We start from the raw sequence: 23,995 nt of genomic DNA, 5'->3' as shown, positions 1-23,995 counted from the left end.
AAACAACTCACTTTCCACTGTTGTTTAAGCCCATTTTCACGTGTTTCATGGTTCAGCCTCCAGTGTGGCTGGAAATTAGCTAATTGAATATAGATGTTTGACTCTAGTGGACTGCCCCTCATATTTTTAAGGCCCAAACAAAATATATGCCGCATGAATTTTATTTTCTGATTTAAATTTTGTCATATGAAAGCAAGTAAGTCTATAACGATCTGTATCATATTCAGACATTTAGAGCAAACTAAGACGCTTCTGTTTTTGTGTGCCTGCTATGGTGAGGGTTTTAATAGACGAATTACCTCTAATTCTGTCAATAGTCATCTGGGGGAGGTAATATCATTATCATTAATATACCCATTTCATATGTGTATAAACAGACTCAGATTGCCTAGACTCTCCAAGAGACACACTAGTTACAGATCCATGTTTTAAATTCAGGTCTGTGAATCCAAAAGTGCAAGGTTTAAAGTTTCAAGTAAATTTTGGAGGAAAGCAAGACTTTTATTCAGGTAAATTAAAACTTCTCATTAAAAATATTAAGGTAAAAAACTGGGAACTTGATTGGGAAAAACAATAATAAAATTTAGAAGATTTATGAACATAAGGAATGAAATGCCAATATTTTAATTTGGAATAAAAAAATACCATCGTGCACTTGAAACTAATACAAAATAATATTGAATGAGAATGGTAATTGAAAAGAAATGCTGTTGGTATATTTGCCATTTAATTTATTATGGTCTTCAGATAATTCAGAATCAGTTGAAAGATTATGCCAGAGCATGTGTTTCCCACGTGTGTTAAAAGCATGTAGCAACATGTCTTCAGACAGGTCTCCCGCAGTGTCGGCGTATCTGTGTTGTGTGTGTGTGCGTGTGACAAGCCACACTCCCAGGTACTCAGGCATGTTTGGTGGCAGGATGTGTACAGATTACCAGTGTCTGTTTCCTTTCATCATATTATCAAGTGTGAAATGTCCAGATGACGATGGTGCCAAGTCGTTCTCTCTCTGAGAAACGTTCGTTTTAAGACATCATTGGGCATGTTCCGTTAAGCCAAGCAAAACAAAATGCAACTTTACAAATGGCTCACCCTTGAAAAATGGCTTCACTGCTAGGACATTTTTGGTAAGTAATACATTTTGATGGCTTTTAAAGTAACTCCCCAGGTGTGCCATTTCAGGTGAGGATGACCACATCTGTATATCCTTCCTAAGGAAGGCTCTAGGTGTCTTGACTCCGGCGTCGCCAAAGGGCACAGGGACATGCACTTAGCAAAGGTTTCTATGCTTTCTAGAGTTTCAAATAAAAATTTAGGGATGATAATTCTAGGCATTTCTACCAAACTGTTTTTTTTTCTTTCTTTTTCCTTTTTATGTCTTCCCCACAGGAGAACTAAGGCAGCACTAGAAACTCCTGAATGAGTGAGAACTGCTCATTTGCCTCCACCACAGAGTGTAGATGTGAGGGAGAAAGAGCGGCCGTCTTCCTCTGGAAATATATATTTTTTACTCTTTCTGCCTCAGTTCCTTCCTTCACAATCACGTAGTAGTTATGCTCATGGGGTTCTGTTTGCAGAAGACTGTGCTGCCCCTGCCAGTTTTTGCCTTTTGCTTTCTCAGGTGCTGCCGCCTGCAGGGACTTATGGGACCAATAATGCAAACACATCCCTTGTAGTCTCTCTTTCTTAAGATTAGCTATTATGGCTCCTCTCTGAAGATTCAGTCATGACTTTTGTTTTTTTGCACTATAAGCTTTTCTAGTTTTCTGCTAGATGTAGAACACTGACGTGAGCTGATGATGTTTAAGGCAAGATCCCTGCTATCAGGCGATCTTGGAGGGACAGAACACATGCTTATATACAAAAGAGGGAACGGCTGAAATGTGTCAGGTGACTTGTGTTTATGTTAAAGGGTGGAATTGAGAAGTCAGCAAGGTCTGCCCACCATGGGCCATGGTAGAGAGGGAGGGAGGGAGGGGGGGTAGGTTTTCAGCGATTACCTAGGCAGGAGCTTGGGATTGCTATTTTGTTACAGTTAACAGTTTGTCCTCATCATTCACATTCTCAGCCTCCTCTTCGTTTTAGGTGACCATGGAAAACTATTTTGGCCAGTGAGACATAAGTAGAAGTCTGCTAAGAATTCATAATTAATAGTTATGACACATACTTTCTTGTTGCTTTTTCTTTGCTCCTTCATTTTGCCTGGAATGTGAAAGTGATGGATGGAGCTGTGGCAGCGGTTTTTTTTTCTACATCAGTAAAAGACATTTAAAGACCATTAAACATTTCTTGGCACTAACCTTTTATGTTATCCCCTAAATTAATGCCAACCTGCTTAGATTTTATTTGTCATTATTTACTCAAATATTCTTTTTTGCAGCTAAAAATAATGTTCAACCAGCACAAATATATTTATCACTTTTGCCATATTGTCAAGTGACTAATTGTCAAGAATTGATTCATATTTCAAATATTTTTTCCGCCACACTTTAACTAAAGGGCTGACATCACTCCCTACATTATCCTAAAATGAGCCAACCTTTTAAGCTGCGGGAAGACTAAGTTATAAATAAGCATGGAAGAATAACTTTGTCCTCCACCCTGCACTTTGTTCCTGTGTCCTTCATGTCACTTCCTAATAAGTGAAAGATTTTGGAAATCAGCTCATTCTTATCTTTAATTCTACCAGAATATATTCTTTTCAGAAATCTCCATTCTCCAGCTGTCCCCACCTTGAGTTAATTACTCTTGCATTTCTTCATCTGCCCATGTAAGGATCACTCAATATTGTTTAGTTTTTTAAAATCGAGAAACAACCACAGTTTTAGTTGGGTAAGTAGGAGAAATAGTTCTATTGTTCGAAAAAGGCTCGTAAGAGAAGATAAGTGGGAAATGTTTCTACGTTGTGATCTCTCTTCTAACTTAACAGTCCTTGAAGTGTCGAAGAGCCCTTTGTGGGGAGCAGGTAATACCGTGCCTGACTTCTGTGGATGTAGCGACCACCAGGGACAGGGCCTTGACTGGGCTACGGTGTGAGCAAGGTGCTGTGTGTCTGGCAGAAATAAGGTCAGAGGAAGTGTGCGCCGCTGCAGTTTCTGCTGCTGAACTCACTGGAATCTATTCTAAGTAGCTGGTCAAAACTGATCTGTTTTTCTCCTAGAACTTTTAATACTGGGATGTTGGCCTTCCAGAACTGGTCTAATTTTCTTAACTTTTCCTCCTCCACTTCTTTTGATCTACTTTAGGGAAATGCCTTCATGTTTACTTTCATGTCTTCTATTGAGTTTTCCTAATTCTGTTACCATGTTTTTATGTTTGAAGACCATTTTTTCCAATTAGGGTGCTGTCATAATCCAGGGAGTGTCCAGGAACAGGATGGTAGCAATCAGAGTTGCGAGATGAAGTCATACCTGCGTGTATTTGGAATGTAGAGCCAACAGCACTAACAATATATTGGGTGGGGAATGGGAGAGAGAGCAAGGACTTAAGGATGGCCCAGCTCAGCATCTGAGAGGTGGAGTCTCCGTGTGAGACAGGGGAGAGTGTGTGCAGAGTGGGTCTGCCTGTTAGGGTTCCAGGTGTGCAAGCTGAGGGGCTGTTGGTTCTACGAGCCGGTAGCTCAGGAAGGAGGTTTTAGGCTGGAGATGAACATGCGGGAGGATTTCCCACCCGCCGTGGGACTGGATGAGGTCACCACGGGTGTGAGTGTCAATAGAGCTGAGAAGAGGCACTTCGAAAATAAGGTTGGGGAGAGAAGGAGCCAGCAAAAGAGACTGAGGAGTGGGGAGCATTGCAAATAGGAGGGAAAGAGAGTCGCACCCTGGGAGCCAAATTAAACACGTGTCAAAAAGAAGGAATTACTAACTGTGTCAAATGCTGCCAGGGACTGAGAGGTGTGCATTTGGAAATCACAGGATTGAAATCTCTAGTGACTCAGTAATCACAGCAAAATCTTGATGGGTTGGGACCAAGATGAATAAAGAGGACATTGTGGGGACCATGAGTAATAAAACCCCTATGGAGGATATAGAGGAATTTCACTGATTTTTTTTCATTTTCTGAGTTTTGATCTCTGTGTTCGAGGCTTTCTGCAGAAGATTGGATGCTTGGTTGTCTTGGCTTAAAAATGGGGAAGGTAAAAGCTGATGAGAAACCACGGGCCCCCTTGTTGGGCCTTTTGACTTTGAGTTCAGTGTAGCGTTATCTGGATGCGTTATTTGCCAAGGCTTTATCTTTTGTTCTTGCCTCATGGTCACGGGGTTATTAGATCCCCCAGAAACATCCAGTTTCTTGCTTGGTGTAGTAAAGGTCTGTCTGGAGGTGTTCTGGTCCCCAGATTGGGGAAGAGAGCTTGCTGGAGGTGGAGGTTCTAGATTCAACACGCAGTCCTGCATATGGTACCCTCAGTTAGACAGGCACCCGGCGCTAGCAATCCTTGCCTTCCGGTTGGTTCTCAGCGTTCCCGCCCACAGCTGTGGTGTCACCATCTTAGGGCAGCTGAATCAGGGAAAACTAGCTTCTGTATTTTGTTGCTGTCATTGCTTCTTTTCTCTATCGGTCTTTCTGAGCTCTGTTTTGAAAAATATCTCTTTACTGTTTAGTTTTAGTGGGACTTGAGGAGAGAGCAGAACTGGACCCATGTGTTTAGTCTGCCGCCTCAATCAAAGATGCTTCCCATTGAAACACACACATCATGGGTCAAATCAAAGGAAGCGGTTTGGAAGTCAGGTGATGCCGTTAGCATTTGGTCTGTTAGTCGTTCAACTTAGAGGATCCTTCCTGCCTGCTGATTCCAGGCCCTGAGCCTTCCACTGGCACAAGCTCTACCTTGTGTTCATGTTCTAATTATTGGCTGATGTCTTTCCATGTCACCAAATTGAGAGGTCCTCTAGATAGGAGGGCATCAGCACTGTATCCTGAAAGCGTTTTATATCACATTTACATAAGAAATAACAAACATTGAAAGATAAATGGAATAGCAACTACTTCCCCCCCAAAAGGTGAAATTTTCTTATTTCACTGAAGTATCGAGTAAGATAGACAATAACTACACATATCCTTGCCCTTGATTTTAAAGTATAATGACAAGCTACTTGCAATTCCGGAAAGAGCTCTCTTAGGAAATTTTTGTTCTTCGTGGCTAAGATATGATGACAAGCCTGGAAATGTATTAAATGAGAGATGGTTCTGATCTCTGTTACTTAAGATGTTCCTACTCAAACAAACATCTTGGCTTCTCAGCAATTTGCAAGGCTAAGTTCATCTTAGCTTTTCATGTGGCTTCTGAATTCCAAGTGGGGTAAAGACGGTGTCTTGAAGCCCTTGCACTCTTTCTTACTCTGTCAGTGAGGAGAGGGCATGAACTGTAAATATGGGCTGATTTGCGCTCATTTTGTGTTTAAGCTTCTGCTGACTCTGTTCCCTTCCCATGTACCTTAACCAAAATTAGTGCTGACAATTTCACTGTGGCTCCTTGTTTGGTTTCCCACGTTACTATTAGTACAGCTGAAACTATCCTTGTTCTTTTTTCCAAGAATGTTTTCAATGTAGTTTGTCTAAAAATCTCTCAATCAAGATACTGATTTGGAGAGCCACTAGTAAAATATTTTTCATATATGAAAGTTGAAGGAGGGCATAAGAATGATAACAGTGACAACCAGTATTTTCTGAGTGTTTGCTATGGACCTGACACTCCTTCCAGGCGGTTGACTTGTATAATTTAATCTCCTGCAAAACCCCTGTAGGGTGAGCACTCTTCTTAGGTGCATTTTGCAGATGAGGAAGGCAAGATGCTCTGCTGGTTACACAGATAACAAACGGTGAAGACACTTGACTTCAGAGTCCACTGCGTACCACTGCCTTCCGGGGCTATTTGTCAGATGATGATACGATATCACATATTGTTATCTTTGTGTTTTATGTTTTGAATGATGAACTTAGCTAGAGTGAAGTTAGTTGTTTATGAAAGGGTGCTCTCACAGAATGTTCAATTTGTGTAATAAAGTTAGTTTATTTTCAGGAATACTAATCTTAGCCTGTTTGAACCTTAAACATGGCACAGAGATGTTTTTCCGAAGCCACCTATGTACTGAGGTTCTTTGTGATGCAGTGAATTAGGCACAGTCATGTAAATGTCCATATTATTTCATGCCCATATGTATGTGTATATCATCTCATATAACCCCTGTTTCAGAGATTAGGAGGCTTAGCTGATTTATAGGCTACACCTATACAAGAAGTCAGCTTTCCCTACTAGTGCATTTCATCTTTCCACTGAATTAGGATGCCTCTCTGTGTTGTTCGTGATTTTAGAGCCTAATAAGAAGCAAGAGCATCACTAAAATTAATACAGGTCTTAGCAGAGAACCACTAGTCGAGATCTGATGTCCATGGGACAAGCAGCCATGAGTTAGTGACCTGATGTGGTGAGCAGACTCTCAGGTGGCCTCCAAAGATCCCCAGCTCCTGTACTCATGCTCCTGTGTCATCTCCTCCCCTTATGGGTAGGGTGGACCTAGTGACTCACAATGAATAGACTGTAACAGAGGTCACTTCCAACATTAGGTTACAAAGAGAAGGTGGCCCGATCTTGCATGCCCTTTTCACTCACTCTGAGGGCAGCTGATTCCTTCGTTGTGAGCTGCCCTCCGGAGAGACCCAGCTGGCAAGAAACTGAGCCAGGCTTTCGGCCAACAGCCAGTGGAGGCTGAGGCCCTCTGTAGGAGGGACTGAATCCTGCCAGCAGCCACGTGAGCTTGGGAACAGCTCCCCTTGCCCAGCCTTCACATGAGATCTCAGCCCTAGTCAGCAAAGGCACCCAGTTAAGCCGCACCCGGATTTCTGACCCACAGAAGTTGTGAGGGGATATATGTTTGCTGTTTAAGCCCCTAAGCTTTAGTATAATTTTCTGTGCAGAAATGGATAACTTACACTCTGGGTAATAAATACCATTAGGTCTTCTACCTTTGGGGGTCTCTATCTCTAATCACACCACAGGGAAGAAGGATTAGGGCAAGAAACCACAATGGCTGGGGTAAGTGCTCAGGGCGGATGGAGGGATGGCGCTCTGCGGGTGCTTTGGTCCGGTCCTGTTGCAGAAACCCCAGATTATAAAAACCAAGATTGGAGGAAATCAGGCCCTCCCAGTGCTCCATGTCTTAAAGTGCTGCATTCAACAAGCGTAATCATATCTTACTGAATTACACCAATAGCGTGAACTACTTCCCTGGCTACTCAGAATACATGAAACATTTACAAATTTGACTGATATTTTGTGAACTTTTGTTTTACATGCATGGGCTTCTTTTAACACAAGCTCCTAAAGTATGGTCCTGTCCCTTCTGCGCAGTTCTTTAATGGGGACACAGACGCAGGATTCTGATTCTCTTGGAGACATTCAGACAGACAGATGTGTTATGTTGCACTCTAGTCTATAAGTGCTTTAATGTTAGAATAAGAAACATGCTTGATACGCCAAGGTTGCAGCTTTGATCCCTGGTCAGGACACATGCGATGTGTACATAAGTGGAGCAACAAATCGATGTCTCTCTCTCTCTTTCTCTCCCCTTCTTCTCTCTCTCTCTAAAATCAATAAAAGATTAAGAAACATGTCCCACATTTCTGGTGTTGAAGAAGGTGGCTACAGAGAACACTTTAGTAGCAAAGACCAGATGTCCAAGGAACGTGATGTAGACATATGCCTGTCACGTGCTTGTGTACCTGTGTGTACCGTGTCGTGTGTCCAGCCAATGACTATTTCCTATGTTGGGTCTGTAATCTCTGGTTGTTTTGAATTCTCTTTATGTAATTCATTTTATTGTAAGGCAATATTTAAAGTCAAGAGAACATAGATTGTTGAATATTTTATTCTGAGACTTTTTAAATATCATGTTAAATCAACTATTTGAGTGTTCAATAGGCTACATCACTCTGCATTTTGTAACAATATGGTTTAATGAAAAAAAGCATTGGATCGCAGTGAGTGTGTACCAGTGAAGTTCATGAACAAAGAGCAATTTGTGGTCACAAGTTTTGATAATTGAAAGCAAACGTTTAATTCTGAGCCTAATTTTAATCTAGCACATTCTCAGCTCTGCCGCTGGTTTCTAACCAATACGTTCACAGATAATATACATTTTAAAATTAATTACATAAATTATTCCAAGGCTCCTTGAATTATCCTTTTTACTATAAAATGGCTTATTCTCTCCACACGATCTACATATGCTACAGACAGAAGTTATTATCACACTTGGTAAAGCCTCAGAGAAGCTCAGTATCTTGATCAAAGACACACGCATGTTGGTGGGAAAGCCAGAAAGAGTACTATATTCTTCTTTATCACATCCTTGGTATTTTAAGAAGTTCTAGGCTAAAAAATAAAATTGCTATCTGTTTACTTCTGGAATGATTATTAACACGTGGTCATTCCCAGGTGGTTTAGAGAGAGTATAAAATCTCCATGTGTTTTAATCCTAGAAAGCTAGTGTCGTCATCGGCAGCCGTCCGTCTCGAGAGACGATGGTGTAGCTTCTTAAGAGTCTATCTGCACCGCCGAGAATGGCTGTGCAGTCCGACTCGGGAGTGACACGGTATCTGTCTCCTCCCGTGTTGAATCGACATCTTACGATGACGCTGGAGTGTCCTCTCCAGTGAAGCTGAAGCTACAGAGCCTGGGCAGGGTGATATGGAGGATCTGCTGTTGCCCATGCAGCAGGACCCCCCCCCCCCTTCGCAGCTGAAGGGCCCAAGGGAAAGACGGAGTCAATACAGCTTGGCTTCAGGTGCGCCGCAGGAGTTGCCAGTGTTGACTACAACGTCAAACTGCCTTAGGGACTCCGGCTCCGGATTTTCTGTCGGGGTTTACTCCCTTAGCCTTTCCCCTGAAGAGGTATGCCGCAAGGCAGCGGAGGTTTTTTGGAGTCAGAGTTTTCCTTCTCTGATGTGCCCTGACTGGAAGATCGAACCAGCGACACTTAGCTCGCAGGCCAACGCTCAATCCACTGAGCCAAACCAGCCAGCTAGTGTACTTTACAAACAAATTAATAACCTTTTAACGTGCATTAAAAAAAAGTCAGTTTTCTCTCAAGACTTTCATAGTCCTTGCACCCTTCCCTATTAAACAGAACAGATACTTCTGGGTTAATTAGAACAGCTTTATAGACCTGCAGGGGAATGGATGGGTGGGAATGTGACGAATCCCAGACAAGGATGGGTGTTCCTGAATGTCTTCGAGCCAAGAGTAGGAAACGAGTGTGAAATATTTGGCCTCTAATCATAAGTATAATCACATTAGCATGCACTTGAATATTAGAGAATAAATTACTATGAATTAAAGATTTATTACTGAATTTTGAATTTATTTCTGTTCTACAATCTAAGTCTAATGCTTAATAGTATAAATATTGAGTACAAAAGAAAGACTATAATTAAATACCTGATGACTATATCTCAGGCTGTATGTTTAGTTCTGATGACTTTTCACTCGGGTTAAGAGTGCCAACCCTTCATAGACGCAGTTGGAATTTTTCTCTTTGGTATGTGAGGGCACTAAAGCACAAATAGAAAAAAAGAAACTTCATAAAGTGTGGGTTAGATAATAAGGTTTATTAAGTAACATTAACCAACCACCGGCCAGATCCTTTTACTTGATACTGCCTTTGGTCCCCACAAAAATCAAAACATTGCTTATATTTTGTGTTATTTCCTTCTCCTCTCTCCCCATAAAGAAACTAAAACTTGTCAAGTAAGTAACTTGAACTAATCTAGTGGCAAATAAAAATTTGAATTTAAACTCAGTTAATTTCATTCCATGGTCTACGTTTCTTCCACATATGAAAATCATATTCCCTTTTGAGGGAACAGAGGGAACAGAGGAACTGTCACCATGATATACTCTTAATGCTCACGCGTTCTCCTCTTAAAGTTGAAATATTGAAAAGCTGAAATTTCTGAATGTATTTTTTCTTGAATCCTTTGCCACCTTTAAAGATTTTCACACACATGTATATTTATACAAATCCCTTACCGTGACCATAGACACCACTAAAATTTTAGTAACAGGAATTTTAGTCTGAATCCTGATTTCTAAAGTGTTAAAATGTGCTTTTTATATCGAGGAAATATAGCACCTGGATTCTCTTAACTTTTCCCAAATGACATCTTTTACTTCCTATCTAGAACTCTATCATTACATCCATCCATCTGCCAGTATCTAATTTTCCTTATTTTCAGCTACTTAAGCATGACGGTATTGTTTTGTCAACCCTGCTTATCCCCATTGAATTACGTTAGCATCTCTCAAGTGTAAAACCAACTATAGGAAAGTTGTAAGGATTTGCTTTCTATTGAGATTTTCTGTGGATGATTAAAAAATGAGGTTTCATGGGTTAGAAACTTGTGGCCTTGCTTAGGACCATATATATCTATGGTTAAGACCATATGAAATTTATTAAGATAGTCTTCAGTATCTGATACTGCATGCATTTAAAAGATGAGAAGTCTCAGTATAGTCACTAGTAAGGTTGCATGTGGGGAAAACGTGTAGGAATAATGTGTTTTAAAATGATGGATAATGTCAGAAGACAATTGTATCTCTTATGAATTTTGACTTGAGTATGAATGATTTTATTGTTTCTTTTTCTTGTTCTGAGAATGAAATCGTACACTAAGTTGACTACTAGCATTTCTTTAATAATTTCCTCCATCAAGCTCTTGATGCCTTGCCAGAGGAATGCAGCAATGCTGGATTATTAGCTAATGAATTTTGAAGTAAGACCTTTGGAATCATTGCAAGATTTTCTTTAAGGGGTAGACTCTGTTCAAATCCAAAGGGAGTAATATCATACGTGAACTTGCTATCATTATTTGGGTTTTATGCATTTTGTTACATTATTTATAGCCATATTACTTCTGGTGAAAGTCATTTGTTAATCCTTTTTATTTAATTTTTGAAATATGGGCTGTGTTTTGACTACTTGGAAATATCACTTTGTCATATGTTTGCCTTATGTGGTCTAAGGAGTGAAAAGATTTGTCTGAGAATCTTAATCATTCTTAGATTGATATTTGAGACCTAATTTTGTGGAAATGGAGATAGCGGAGTATTATTAGGATGGAAGTATCATATTCTACTTGCTATAATATTTGTTAGTGGATCATGGGCTCTGTTCCCAGCTTCAAGCAGAAAAGCGAAATTATCTTGGTTAGAATTCTCACCTGTCATATGCTTCACTTTCCCGCTTGTCTTTCTTAATTCTTTCTTGGGATTTTGCCAGAGTCAACTAGAAAATGGCTCATGTACTTTAAGCTTTGAGAGAAAAGACATTATAAAATGCCCCTGTTATCAAAACAAATACAACCAATTTGTGATTACCCACTTTGTGAGTTTTTTTTCCAGAAGTCTTTATTCCCACAAGAGCTTTACTGCCTACTTGACACAAATCTGATCATGGCAAATTCACCTCATTTTTAACTAATATGTAGGTAACTCAGAATGGTTTTAATTAACCTATGTCCCTACTGAGCTATAAAACATAGTGACTCCAAAATATAATATGATTCGGAGGTCAAAAAACACACTTAAGAACACCCTTCCAATTTTCCTTTATCTATTTTACCTCCTTGTCTGAGCATGGGTAGTTTGTATATTAAGAGTAGATTTTTAAGAATGCGCCTGTGTTCACCTCAATACCACAATCCAATAATGGTTCTTTTAGTATAACAATTAAAAAATTAGAACAGGAAATGCATTTCTAATTTTTCTGTTCAGTCCATCAGTTCAGTGATTAGAATTAACCTTAGCTCCATGTCTTTAGATAAATCGGCAACTGTGGGCATTAATCAGTATAAAACACTTCTCCAAGGAGGACATACAGAGGGTCCATAGGCATATGATAGATTGCTCAACATCACTAGCCATCAGAGAGGTGCAAATAAAAACCACAATGAGATACCACTTTACATCAGTCATAATGGCCATCATCAACAAATCAACAAATAACAAATGCTGGCGAGTATGTAGAGAAACGGGAACCCTGGTGCATTGCTGGTGGGAACGCAGACTGGTGCAGCCACTATGGAAAACAGTATGGTATTACCTCAAAAAACTAAAAGTAGAACTGCCTTTTGAATCAGCGATTCCACTGCTAGGATTATACCCAAAGAATGCTGAAACCCCAATTCAGAAGAACTTATGCACCCCTATGTTCATAGCAGCGCTGTTCACAATAGCCCAGTGCTGGAAACAGCCTAAGTGCCCGTCTGTACATGAGTGGATTAAAAAACTGTGGTCCATTTACACAATGGAATACTATGTAGCAGAAAGAAAGAAGGAACTCCTGCCATTTGCAACAACATGGATGGAACTAGAGAGAATTGTGCTTAACGAAATAAGCAAGCAATGAAAGAAAAATGCCATATGATATCACATGATACAGGAGACTAAGGAACAATACAAACAAATCAACAAAACTGAACAAGGAACACAGTAACAGTTATCGGGGGGAGGGGGGAGAGGGAGGGAGAGAAGTGGGGTAAGTAGGGAAGGGTTTAGTAAAGGAACTAGTATAAATAACCCATGGACATGGACAATGGGTTCGGATTGACTGGGAGAAAGGATGGGCTGGGTGGGGGGTAGCAATGAGGGAAAAAGTGGGACAATTGTAACAGAAAAACAATAAAAATAAAATTTAAAAAATTAGAACAGGAAATGCATTTATCATTTCTCTATTAAGTCCATCAGTTCAGTGATTAAAATTAACCTGTGTTGCATGTCTTTAGATAAATAAGCAGCTGTGGACATTAATCAGTATAAAACTAGGATGTGACAATAACAGGAGTGATTTGCGTGATTTTCTGGTATTAAGCAAATTTTTCAAATTCTGGCAGTTGGTCCTTGAAAGACACTCACATTTATCTTTGCCATTTGACTGAACCATATTCATGAGATTCTGTATTTGTGGAGCAAGTGGAAGCTTTAACACTTTACCTCTGCTCCCATTGCAAGTCCTTGACATGGTCTTTGTTGTGGGGCACATAAACACATGGAAATTACAACTCCTACCCTCACTGACTACTGCTCATGAACACTAACTATTTTCGAGATGGTCACTACTGCTCAAGGTAGCCAGACATCTTTGCACAGCTGGCTTATGGCTAAATAATTTATATTCTTTCATCTCTTTCTCTCTCTCTCTCTCTCTTTTTCTTTTTACAGCTGTTGTGAACTTGGACAATTCTGTGGTTGATCTGGAGACTCTTCAAGCTCTCTATGAGAATGTGAGTAATAGAAGGAGTTTTAAGTGTGAGTATATAATACATACCCAGTCTTTGTCACTATACACATCTAGGCTTGTGGCTTTAAGAAGGAAATTTAATCTGGGTGTACTGCATTTATGTAAGTATAGATTTGTTAAAATGTTTTCTAGGAACATATTGGACAAGTGTGTGGTTCATGGTTTTGAAGATTGTGATTCAAAGCACGCTGCATGTGAGATCATTCACATTCCCTCTTTTTAACTATAATAATAGGGAATGTTTATGTGTGGGTGTTCATTTGAGCTGAGTATTGCCCTATGCACGAACTCATTTAACCTTCCTATGAAAACTATAGGTAGGTACTACTATTTTCTCCATTCTACACAGAGGAAATTTAGGCATGGAGAAGTTAGATGACTTGCTCAAGGTCACATAGCTGGTGTGGTGTAGCTGGGGTTTAATTCATTTTAGGTCCATTTCTCCAAACTCCCACAGCTTATTGCACTAAATGGCAGGGCGTTCTGGCTTCCTCTGTAAGCAGTTGGCAGGAACAGTGTACGGTATCAGAGGAGAATGACCATAGCATGGCGTAGTCCATGCTTTTGGACAGTGAGATCTGTTCAGTGATATATAAGATAGTTTTAGCTGGGACATGGCACTAAACAACATTGAGTCACACCATAAGAAAGCAATTCTCTTTTCAGTGCTTTTAACTGTATCTTTGAGAATGTCTCAGGATGGCCCTATTTGAACTTTAATAACTTTGGGATCTTTTTTCATTTTGTTTCTGATCTTGCCTGTGCTCTTCCTGGGTTTTAAGCTTCTGTGCTCTTTTGCGGCATGGACTTGGTTGGTCTTTGACTTTTTCATTGCCGAATCAAAGAATTCCTGGCTTTGGGAGACACACGTGGACAGGATGCAGACTTTCTTCCCTGAACACTCCTGAGGGACAGTGTATTCAACCTGCTTGTCCACACTTGAATTTGATACTTCTTAAAATATATGTATACATGGTTTCCCCTGTGAGATTGATACCTTTGTAAGAGGAAATATTTCTCATGGTGAACTGCACAGAATCTATCAATCAATCTTAGAGTTGCTATCCAGTCAGTGAGCACAGGCTGTCAGACTGTATCATTAATGAGGACTAAGAGGGAAGGTTTGAATGGTTTATTATATAGTTTTTGCTTCCTGATGGAAAACTGGAAAAAGTAAATTATATATTCAGTATATTAATACCTCAGTGAAATGGTTATTTAAAACAATCATTTAGAAGTATAGAGAGTTCTCATTTCTCTTGAGTCTTTTATACTAACTCTCTTCCAACTAGGAGAGCCATATGGAAGAAATGAAGAAATAACGGGTAAAATAATTTCTTCAGCAGGTCATAATAATGTATGATGTCAGTGTACGTATAACTATTTTTCCTGTGCATACATTATACTGGGGTTGGCAAAAGTAGGTTTATGGTTGCAAGTACACAAAACAGTTTATTTTTGTATTATTATTTATTAATTATTGTATTATTTATTTATATTACAACTGTAAGCCTACTTTTTCCCATCCTGTATAAACATCAATACATGTGTTTATGTATATACATTATATATATATCTGTGCATATATTATATAGAAATATGAATGTCTTTATTTTAATACAGTATATCCATATGCACAAATGTATACAGAAACAGATGCTAAAATTTAAGGACATCTGTATTTATGAGGGAACTTTAATTTGCCATGATTTAGAGTATTTTATTTGGGAGTTTTTAGCCTTTCAAAGTAAATTAGCTTCACAAAATATAAATTTCTGATTCTGAACAAACTAGATAGCTACCCAGAATTTGTTTCTTCTTAACCTAATTCTCCATGAAGATATAGAAGTGGAATTACTGGGTCATATGGTTTAGTTGTTTAGTTTAGTTGTTTGAGAAGTCTCCATACAGTTTTCCATAGTGGCTACATCAGTAGTGCACCAGGGCTACCTTTTCTCCACATTCTCAGCAACACTTGTTATTTGTTGACTTTTTTATAATAACCATTCAAACTGGTGTAAAATAGACTGATATGAATATGTATATGAATATATATGAATATATATTAACCTCATGATAACCACAAATGAGAAAGGAACTCAAACAAAACACTAAAGAAAACCAACAAATCAAAAGAAAAAAGATCAAGTGAACAACGGGAAAGAGAACAGAACCAAAAAAATTAAGAAAGTGGCAATAAGAACAAATCTATTAATAGTAACTTTAAATATAAACAGACTAAATATTCTAGTCAAAAGACATAAGGTGGCAGAATGAATTAAAAAAAAACAACAACAACCAAGACCCATTTATGATGTCTACAAGAGACTCACTTTACATTGAAAGACAGACACGGCAGAAAGCAAAGGGGCGGAAAAGATATTCCATGAAAATAGAAATGGATAGAAAGGTGGGGTAGCAATGCTCACATCAGACAAAATAGACCTTAAAACAAAGAATGTAAAAAGAGACAACAAAGACATTATAGAATAATAAAGTGATCCATCCAAGAAGAGGATATAACAATTATAAATATCAATGTACCCAACCTAGGAACACCTACTTACATAAAACATATATTAATGCATGTAAAAGCAGATATTAACAGCAATACAATAATAGCAGGGGACCACCTCAATGGAAAATTACCTACACAGAAAATTAGTAAGGAAATGATGACCTTAAATACCACATTAAACCAGATCAACTTAATAGACATTTTAAGAATGTTTTATTCCAAAAACAGAGAATACACATTTTTCTCAAGTACACTTTATGTTTTTGATGTCATATTTTATATCTTTATATCTTTTATTCTACAATACTTATAGTTAAGTCTGCTACTTTTATTTTCTAACCTCCATATTAGTTTTTAAAATGATTGATTCCCTGTGTTTATTATATGCTTGTCTTTACCAGTGAGATTTTTTCCCCTGTATGTTATTTCTGGTTATGACCTTTTCAATTCTTTACAAAGAAGACCCTTTAAATTTTTTGTAAAGCCTGTTTGTGATGGTAAACTCCTTTAGTTTTTGCTTGTCTAGGAAACTCCTTATCTCTCCTTCAATTCCAAATGATAATCTTTCCGGATATAGTATTACAGGTTGTAGGTTACTTCTTTCAGCACTTCAGATGTTTCCTGCCACTCCTTTCTGGCCTGTAGAACTGCTGCTGGGAAAACAGGTGATAGCCTTAAGGGGTTGAACTTGTACGTGACTTACTGTTTCCTTCTGTTGCCTTCAAGGTCCTCTCTTTATCCTTACCTTTTGCCATTTTAATTCAAATATATCTTAGTGTGGGCCTCTTTGGGTTTATTTTGTTTGTAACTCTCTGTGCTCCTTGTACCTGGATGTCTGTTTCTTTTCCCAGATTAGGAAAAATTTCAGCTGTTATTTCTTCAAATATACTTTTTGCCTCTTTCTCTCTCTCTTCTTCTGGAATCTGTATAAGGCTAATGTTAGAATGCTTGATGTTGTACCAGAAGTCCCTTATACAGCCCTGATTTTTTTTTTTTTTTTTTTTTTTTTTTTTTTTTTGGTCCTGATTATGTGATTTCCACTATTCTTACTTTCAAGTCACTAATTTATTCTTCTGTATTATTAATCCACTGTCAATTTCTTTTAATATATTGTTCATTTTAGTTATTGTAGTCTTTACTCTGATTTTTAAAAAGTATGTTTTCTAACTCTTTTGAAGTACTTTCAGTTCCTCTATTCTACTCTCAGGTTTGTTGAGACTCCTCATGACTGTTTCTTTGAATTCTTCATCAGACATATTGTTTCTCTCCATTCCATTAGAGTTTCTCTGCAGAGTTTTTCATGTTTTGTCATTTGGGACATATTCTTCTGTTTCACCATTTTATTTGACTTTCTGTATTCTTATGAGTTAGATGAATTAGCTATCTCTCCCCATCTAGAAAACGTAACTTCTGTAGACCGTGTGGTAAGAGTTTTTGGCAGACCAGTGCAGAAACGGTGGGCATGTGCGTAGCCTTGGTTGCAGACAGAATGTTTCCTCTGTGCCCTTCTGGTCTGGGTGGGCTGCCTGATGTGTGTGTGACTTGTCCTGTTTCTTTGATTGTCTGTTGCAGGAGCCAAGTCTGGGTGAGACTGTGCTAAGTGCAGGTGTTCTAGCTCCTTACTAGTTTTCTACTTTCTCAACCTTGGGGTAGCCCTATCAGTCTTAGATTTCTTTTTTTATTTTGTAAAAAACAAACAAACAAACAAGTGGGATTTTGGTAGAGATTGCAGTGAATCTGTAGATTGTTTTGGATAGTGTCAACATCTCAACATTAAATCTTTTTTTTTTTTTTTATTTTGGTTTTTCAATTACAGTTGTCCCCTTTTCCCCCAATTTCTCTCCCCCACCCAGCCCCCCCCCCCTCCCGCAATCATATCCCTCCCCGTTGTCTATGTCCATGAGTCTTTTATACAGGCTCTTTAATTAAACCCTTCCCTTACTTATCCCCCTTCTCTCCCTCTCCCCTCCCCCCTATTGACTGCTATTCTGCTCTTCGTTCTATTTAGTTCCTTTGTTTGTGTTGTTCTTTAGTTTCCTGTATTAGGTGATATCATATGGTATTTTTCTTTCTTTGCCTGGCTTATTTCACTAAGCATAATTCTCTCTAGTTCCATCCATGTTGTTGCAAATGGTAGGAGTTCCTTCTTTCTTTCTGCTACATAGTATTCCATTGTGTAAATGTACCACAGTTTTTTGATCCACTCATCTACAGATGGGCACTTAGGTTGTTTCCAGCACTTAGCTATTGTAAACAGTGCTGCTATGAACATAGGAGTGCATAAGTTCTTTTGAATTGGTGTTTCAAGATTCTTCGGGTATAATCCTAGTAGTGGAGTCGCTGGTTCAAAAGGCAGTTTCAACATTAAATCTTTCCATCCATATACACAAATGTCTTTCTGTTTCTTTGTGTCGTCTTCAATTTTTTATCAATATTTTACCGTTTTTAGTGTGCAAGTCTTTCACTTCCTTAATTAAACTTATGCCTAAGTATTTTTTTATGTTATTGTAAATTGGATTGTCTTCAAACTTCACCGGAATTAATTTATTAGTTCTAGCATTTTTTGTGTAATTGTTAAGGTTTTCTATGTATAAAATCATATCATCTTAAAACAGAGACAGTTTTACTTTTTCTTTTTTTGATTTGTATCCCTTCCCTTCCTTCCATTCCCTTTTCTCTTCCCTCCCCTCCCCTTCCCTTCCCTTCCCTTCCCTTCCTCCCCTCCCCTCCCCCCTCCGCCCCTTCCTTTCCCTCCTTTCTCTTACCTTCTCTTTTCTTTCTTTGTAATTGCTCTGGCTAGTACCTCCAGTTCTATATTGAATAGAAGTGATAAGAGTGGGCATCATTGTTGCTTTGTTCCTGATCTTAGTGTAAAAGCTTTCAGCTTTTCACCATTGAGTATGATATTTGCTGTGGGCTTGTCATATATGGCCTTTATTATCTTGACTAATTTCCCTCTGTTCCTAGTTTACTGAGAGTTTTTATCATAATGGGGTATTGAATTTTATCAAATGCTTATGATGGACACACGATTTTATCTTTCATTTTGTTAATGAGATGTATCACATTATAATTGATTTTAATATATCGATCCATCCTTGCATCCCAGAGATAAATCCCATCTGATCATGATGAATGATCATTTAAAGTTTTCTATTGAATTCAGTTTGCTAGTATTTTGTTGAGCATCTTTACACCTCATGCTCATCAGGGATATTGGCCTGTAGTTTTCTTTACTTGCAGTGCCTTTGTCTTTGGTATTAGGGCAATGCTGGCCTCATGAAATGTGTTTGGAAGTATTTCTTCCTCTTCATGTTTTTGGTAAAATTTGAGAAGGTTTGGCATTAATTCTCTTCTAAATGTTTGGTAGAATTTGCCAATGAAACCATCTGGTCCTGGACTTTTATTTGTTGGAAGGTTTTTGATTACTAATTCATTCTCCTTAGTCATTATAGGTGTGTTCAGACTTTTTTTTTTTCCTTTCTTTCTGATGTAGTCTTAGTAAGTTACATGTTCCTAAGAATTTACTCTTTTTTCCTAAGTTATCCATTTTGGTGTCTTCTAATTTTTTTATAGTTGTCTCTTATAATCTTTTTTATTTTGTGGGATCAGTTGTTATGTCTCTTTCATTTCTGATTATACTTATTTGTATCTTTTTTCTTTGTTATTCTAAGGCTTGTCAATTTTATCTTTAAAAAACAACTCTTAGTTTTATTGACTTTTTTCTGTTGTTTTTCTATTCTATTTTATTTATTTCTGCCTTAATTTTTATTACTATACTTCTCTTTGCTAACTTTGGGTTTAGTTTGTCCTTTATCCAATTTTTAAGTTGTAAAGTTAGGTTATTTCTTCTTTTCTAATGTGTGTATTGCTATAAACTTCCCTTTTAGTACTACTTTTGTTGCATCTCATATGTTTTGATATGTTGAACTTTTACTCTTGAGTGTGTCAGGATATTTCCTAACTTCTGATTTCTTCTTTGACCCATTGGTTATTCAAAAGTGTGTTGCTTAGTTTCCACCTATTTGTGAAATTTTCAGTTTGCCTTTAGCTATTGATTCTAGTTTCATTTAATTTCATTAGCAAAGACACTTAGTAAGACTTTTCTTTTTTAATTTGTAAGAACTTGTTTGTGACCTCTTAACATGTGATCTACCCTGGAGAATATTTTGCATGTGCTTGAGACAAATGGATATTTTATTGTTGTTGGGTTGAAAATTCCATATATACCTGTCTTGTTCATTTGGTCTACAGTGTTAATCATATCCGGTGTTTCCTTGTTGATTTTATGTCTGCTTGATCTATTTATTATTGAAAATGGAATGTTGAAATCTCCTACTATTATAGTCATATGCTGCTTAATGATATTTTCATCAACGACTGATCTCATATATTATTACAGTGTTTCTGTAAGATTCTAATGGAGCTGAAAAACTTCCGTCACCTAGTGATGTCATAACCTTGTAGCACAGCACATTACCACGTGTTTGTGGTGATGCTCATGTAAACAAACCTACTGTGCTGCCAGTTGAACAGTCCATAGTACTTGATAGTGACAATAAATGGCTACGTTAATGGTTTATGTATTTACTATACTTTTTATTGTTCTCATAGAGTGTACTCTCCCTAATTAAAAAAAATGCTGTAAAACAGCTCATTGTGTTACCCCAACAGCAGCCTCACGTATTTTGTGTTTACCATGTCTCTCGGTTGCACTGTTTTCCCTGTGCTAGATTTAGCAACATGCTGCACAGGGTTTGGTAGCCTTGGAGCAATAGGCTGTCCAATATGGTCTAGGTGTGCAGTAGTCGGTGCCATCTAGGTTTGTGTCGGTGCACTCAGTAACTGCACAGCAGGAAAATCACCCGATGATACATTGCTCGGAACGCATCCCTACCATTTTTGGGCACATGACTGTATTGTATTTCTATCTCTCTTTCCCTGCAGCTCCATCAATGCTTGCTTATGTATTTATGTGCTCTGATATTGGATCCACATGTTAATCTTACTAACTGGCACTTTTAAAATCATTACCTAATGACCTTCTTTGTCTCTTACTGATGGTTTTTGACTTAAAGTCTATGTTGTCCGTTATAACTGCTTCTGCACTCTTCGTTACTGTTTGCATGAAATTGGATGCCTTTTTGCATCCATTTGCTTTCAGTCTATGTGTATCTTTGAATCTAAAGGTGAGTCTCTTGTACACAGCATACAGTTAAATCTTGTTTTTGTTCTTTTTTTTTTTTTTTGAGCCAGTTAGCCACTCTATACCTTTTGATTGGTGAGACTGTCATTTACTTAAAATGATTAATTATAGGTAGGAAAGTATTTATTACCATTTTTGAAATTCCTTTCTGTTTGTCTTGTAGTTGTTTTGTCTTTTTCTCTCTGTCTTCTTTTATGTTTCAGTGTTTGTTTCTTGGGGGGTTGTGGGAAGTTGTATTCATATACTATAATTCTTTTCTCATTTTCTTTTGTGTATAATTATTATATTTTATATTTCTAATGCTTTGTCTTTTATCTTTTATTATATTTTATATTTCTAATGCTTTCTTTTATACTTTATACTAGAATTAAAAGTGATTTTCCTACCACTGTTCCAGTAATGAGGTATTCTCTGTTTGTCCATGTATTTGACTTCACCAATGAGTTTTATACTTTCTTACACAATATGTTATTGTTTGGTGTCTTTTCACTCGAAGTTGAAATATCTTTAGTATTTTTTGTAATACATTTCAAGTGATGATAAAGTTGCTCAGCTTTTGTTTGTCTAGGAAAGTTTTTATTGCTCTTTTATTTTTGAAGGATATGTATTATATAATGCCAAGCAAAGTATCTATTATGCACTTATAATTTAATAATGTTACTGTTTTACCTTTTACTAAATAATGGAATATGCAACCTCTTTTCTGTGTTTTTTTCCCCCCACTTATAGTTCTCACTATAAGAATTATTACATGAAAATATCATCTTAGTATTTTAGGTTACTTAGTATAATAATTGTATATAAACCATCATTATAATGATTCATTATAATCATTAAGTCTTTAAACCTAGTGTTTTCTAGAACATGTACATATTTTTAAACTATTTTGTGCTACAGAAGAAAAAAATCAATTTGAAGAAAATGACAATTGCCCAGTGCAGTGATAAAATTTTTAATATTACGTTATTTAAAAAGTGACATTTTAAGTATGACTTGCAGAGACGAGGACAAAAAGCCACGTGGATGCCTCCAGGATGACATCTGGCCTGAGGTGTAGCAAGCGCGGTGTATTAATGGAACAGCAGGAAGGCCCCAGTGAAACCGTGCGAGGGAAATAGATGGGACGTGTATGAAGGGGACCAGCCCTGCAAGAGCCTGTAGTAAACCTTTGTAGATTTTGACTTACTCTGCATAAAATGGGAAGTTAATGTCGGGTTTTGATCAGAGAGGGTTCCTGTTTTAGAAGGAAAGCGGTGATTCCTGAAGAACAGGTCATGGAGAGGCAAGGTGGAATGCCCGAGACAGCTAGGAATAAGAAATGATCATGACTTGGGCCATGTAGAAGCAGTGGAGCTGGAGAGAAGGCGTCAGATTCTGGAAATACTTTGAACAACAGATCAATAGAATTTGCTAATAGTTTGCATAGGCACTGTGAGGAAGAGTCATTGAGGGTGATCGCAAGGATTCTGGCCTGAGCAATGGGAAGAGCAAGGGTACCATTAACTCAGATGTGGAAGTGATGGAAAAAGTCATTCTTGGGCATCCTTGGTTGGAATTATCCATTCATTCAATTAGTATGTGGATGTAGGAGCTTAGTAGGCTCCAGGCAGACAGGGGGATGTGGGTCTCTGAGTGTTATTAGGAGGCTCTGGTCTATCAGTCTCAGCATAATGTAAACAGGAATGTTTGTTATAATGAATGGCTTATCTGTGATGGGAGCATGCCCGGATATAGAGACAATTCTAGCTGGTAACCTAAGGCCGAGGGAGAGTAAGCAAGGAAGGGTAAACTTGGAAGGGGGGCTCTTCCCTCAGGCTGCTGAGCCGCTCTTCCTGGAGAAGGCATGGCTACAGCCCCCTGGCTTGCCTGGGCCACAGCTGGTCCCCAGCCCCTCCGCAGTAGGAAGCAGACTTCTGGGCAGCAGGTGGGCCACAGCTGGCTTGCAGGAGTCAGGGTGTTGCAGAGAGCGTGAAGTCCACCATTTAGAGCGACCACATGGACAGGGACCAGCAAACAAGCACAGGGTACAGGTGAGCGATGGCTGGTGCAGGTGTACAGTGCCCACTCTCCACATAAGGAATGTAGAGGTCACTGGGCCTAGGCTAGGACTTCAAGGTTGCCCAGTGGTTGTGTGTACTCTGGGTGCACTACTGCGACTGTGGCTGGGACAGAGGACCCCCAGATGTCATCACACACCTGCGCTTCTGATTCACTGTGTAGCAGGAGGAAGAAGAGGCAAATAGCTGCACACCAGAATCAGGAAGAGAGCCCCTTTGCTCCTTCAGTGTCCCTCCAGCACCTCCTACTGGCAGAACCTAGCAGTGTGCTCACTATAAAGGAAGAAATTCTAAGGGCCCGTCCATTGCCTACCTTGGAGTGGGTTCAATGGGGTAAATGGGGCGCTGAGAGTCAATAACTAGCTCAGACGGTAGGGAAGGTCGAGGATTGGGGACGTTTGCTTTTATTGGGCATGCAATTCACAGGTAACTTCTCACTCCACATGATGTAAGTCTTGCTCTTGCGAAGGTATCTCCAGAAGGAAAACGTGATGTGTGGGTGCTTGGACTTGACTTGAGTTCTCCTTGGAAATGTTTCAAACTTGATTGTGTTGGCGTCACTGTAGTTACTAATTTCAGGTCTGAAACAGTGTTTGAAAGGTATCTGAATGGAATCTTAATTTTGCCTTCATCATTTAGTAATGGTATTTTAGGAACATTGAAATTTTATCTAGAAAAAATAAACTGGAGTTTCATGTTTAAACTCAGTTTTTTTTGTTATTACATATATGAGGAATAATATTATTTAGCATTCCACTACTTATCCTTGAGGACAAAATAACATAACTAACCTGAAACCTTTGCCATAAATACATGCTTTTTTTTTTTTTTTTTTTGCCAGATGCTTAAATGTTTTAAAGTAGTTGTATTTGATCTCTGTGAAACAGATGGAAGTATTTGTTATACAAACCTTATTTAG

At 38.4% G+C, this 23,995-nt stretch overlaps 1 protein-coding gene across 1 annotated transcript in view; it reads left to right on the top strand.

Annotated features, from left to right (window-relative positions):
• Window positions 1–23,995, top strand: part of FMN2 (formin 2) — a 261,959-nt gene that overhangs the window by 124,886 nt on the left and 113,078 nt on the right. Inside the window, exon 8 of the mRNA XM_090263236.1 lies at window positions 13,217–13,278. Within this exon, the coding sequence (XP_090119362.1) occupies window positions 13,217–13,278 (62 nt within the window). The remainder of the gene's footprint in view (window positions 1–13,216; window positions 13,279–23,995) is intronic.

The sequence above is a fragment of the Furipterus horrens genome, unplaced genomic scaffold, assembly GCF_987537825.1.
Source record: "Furipterus horrens unplaced genomic scaffold, mFurHor1.1.pri manual_scaffold_15, whole genome shotgun sequence".
NCBI lineage: Eukaryota > Metazoa > Chordata > Mammalia > Chiroptera > Furipteridae > Furipterus > Furipterus horrens.
This window is presented reverse-complemented; position numbering and strand designations above follow the sequence as displayed.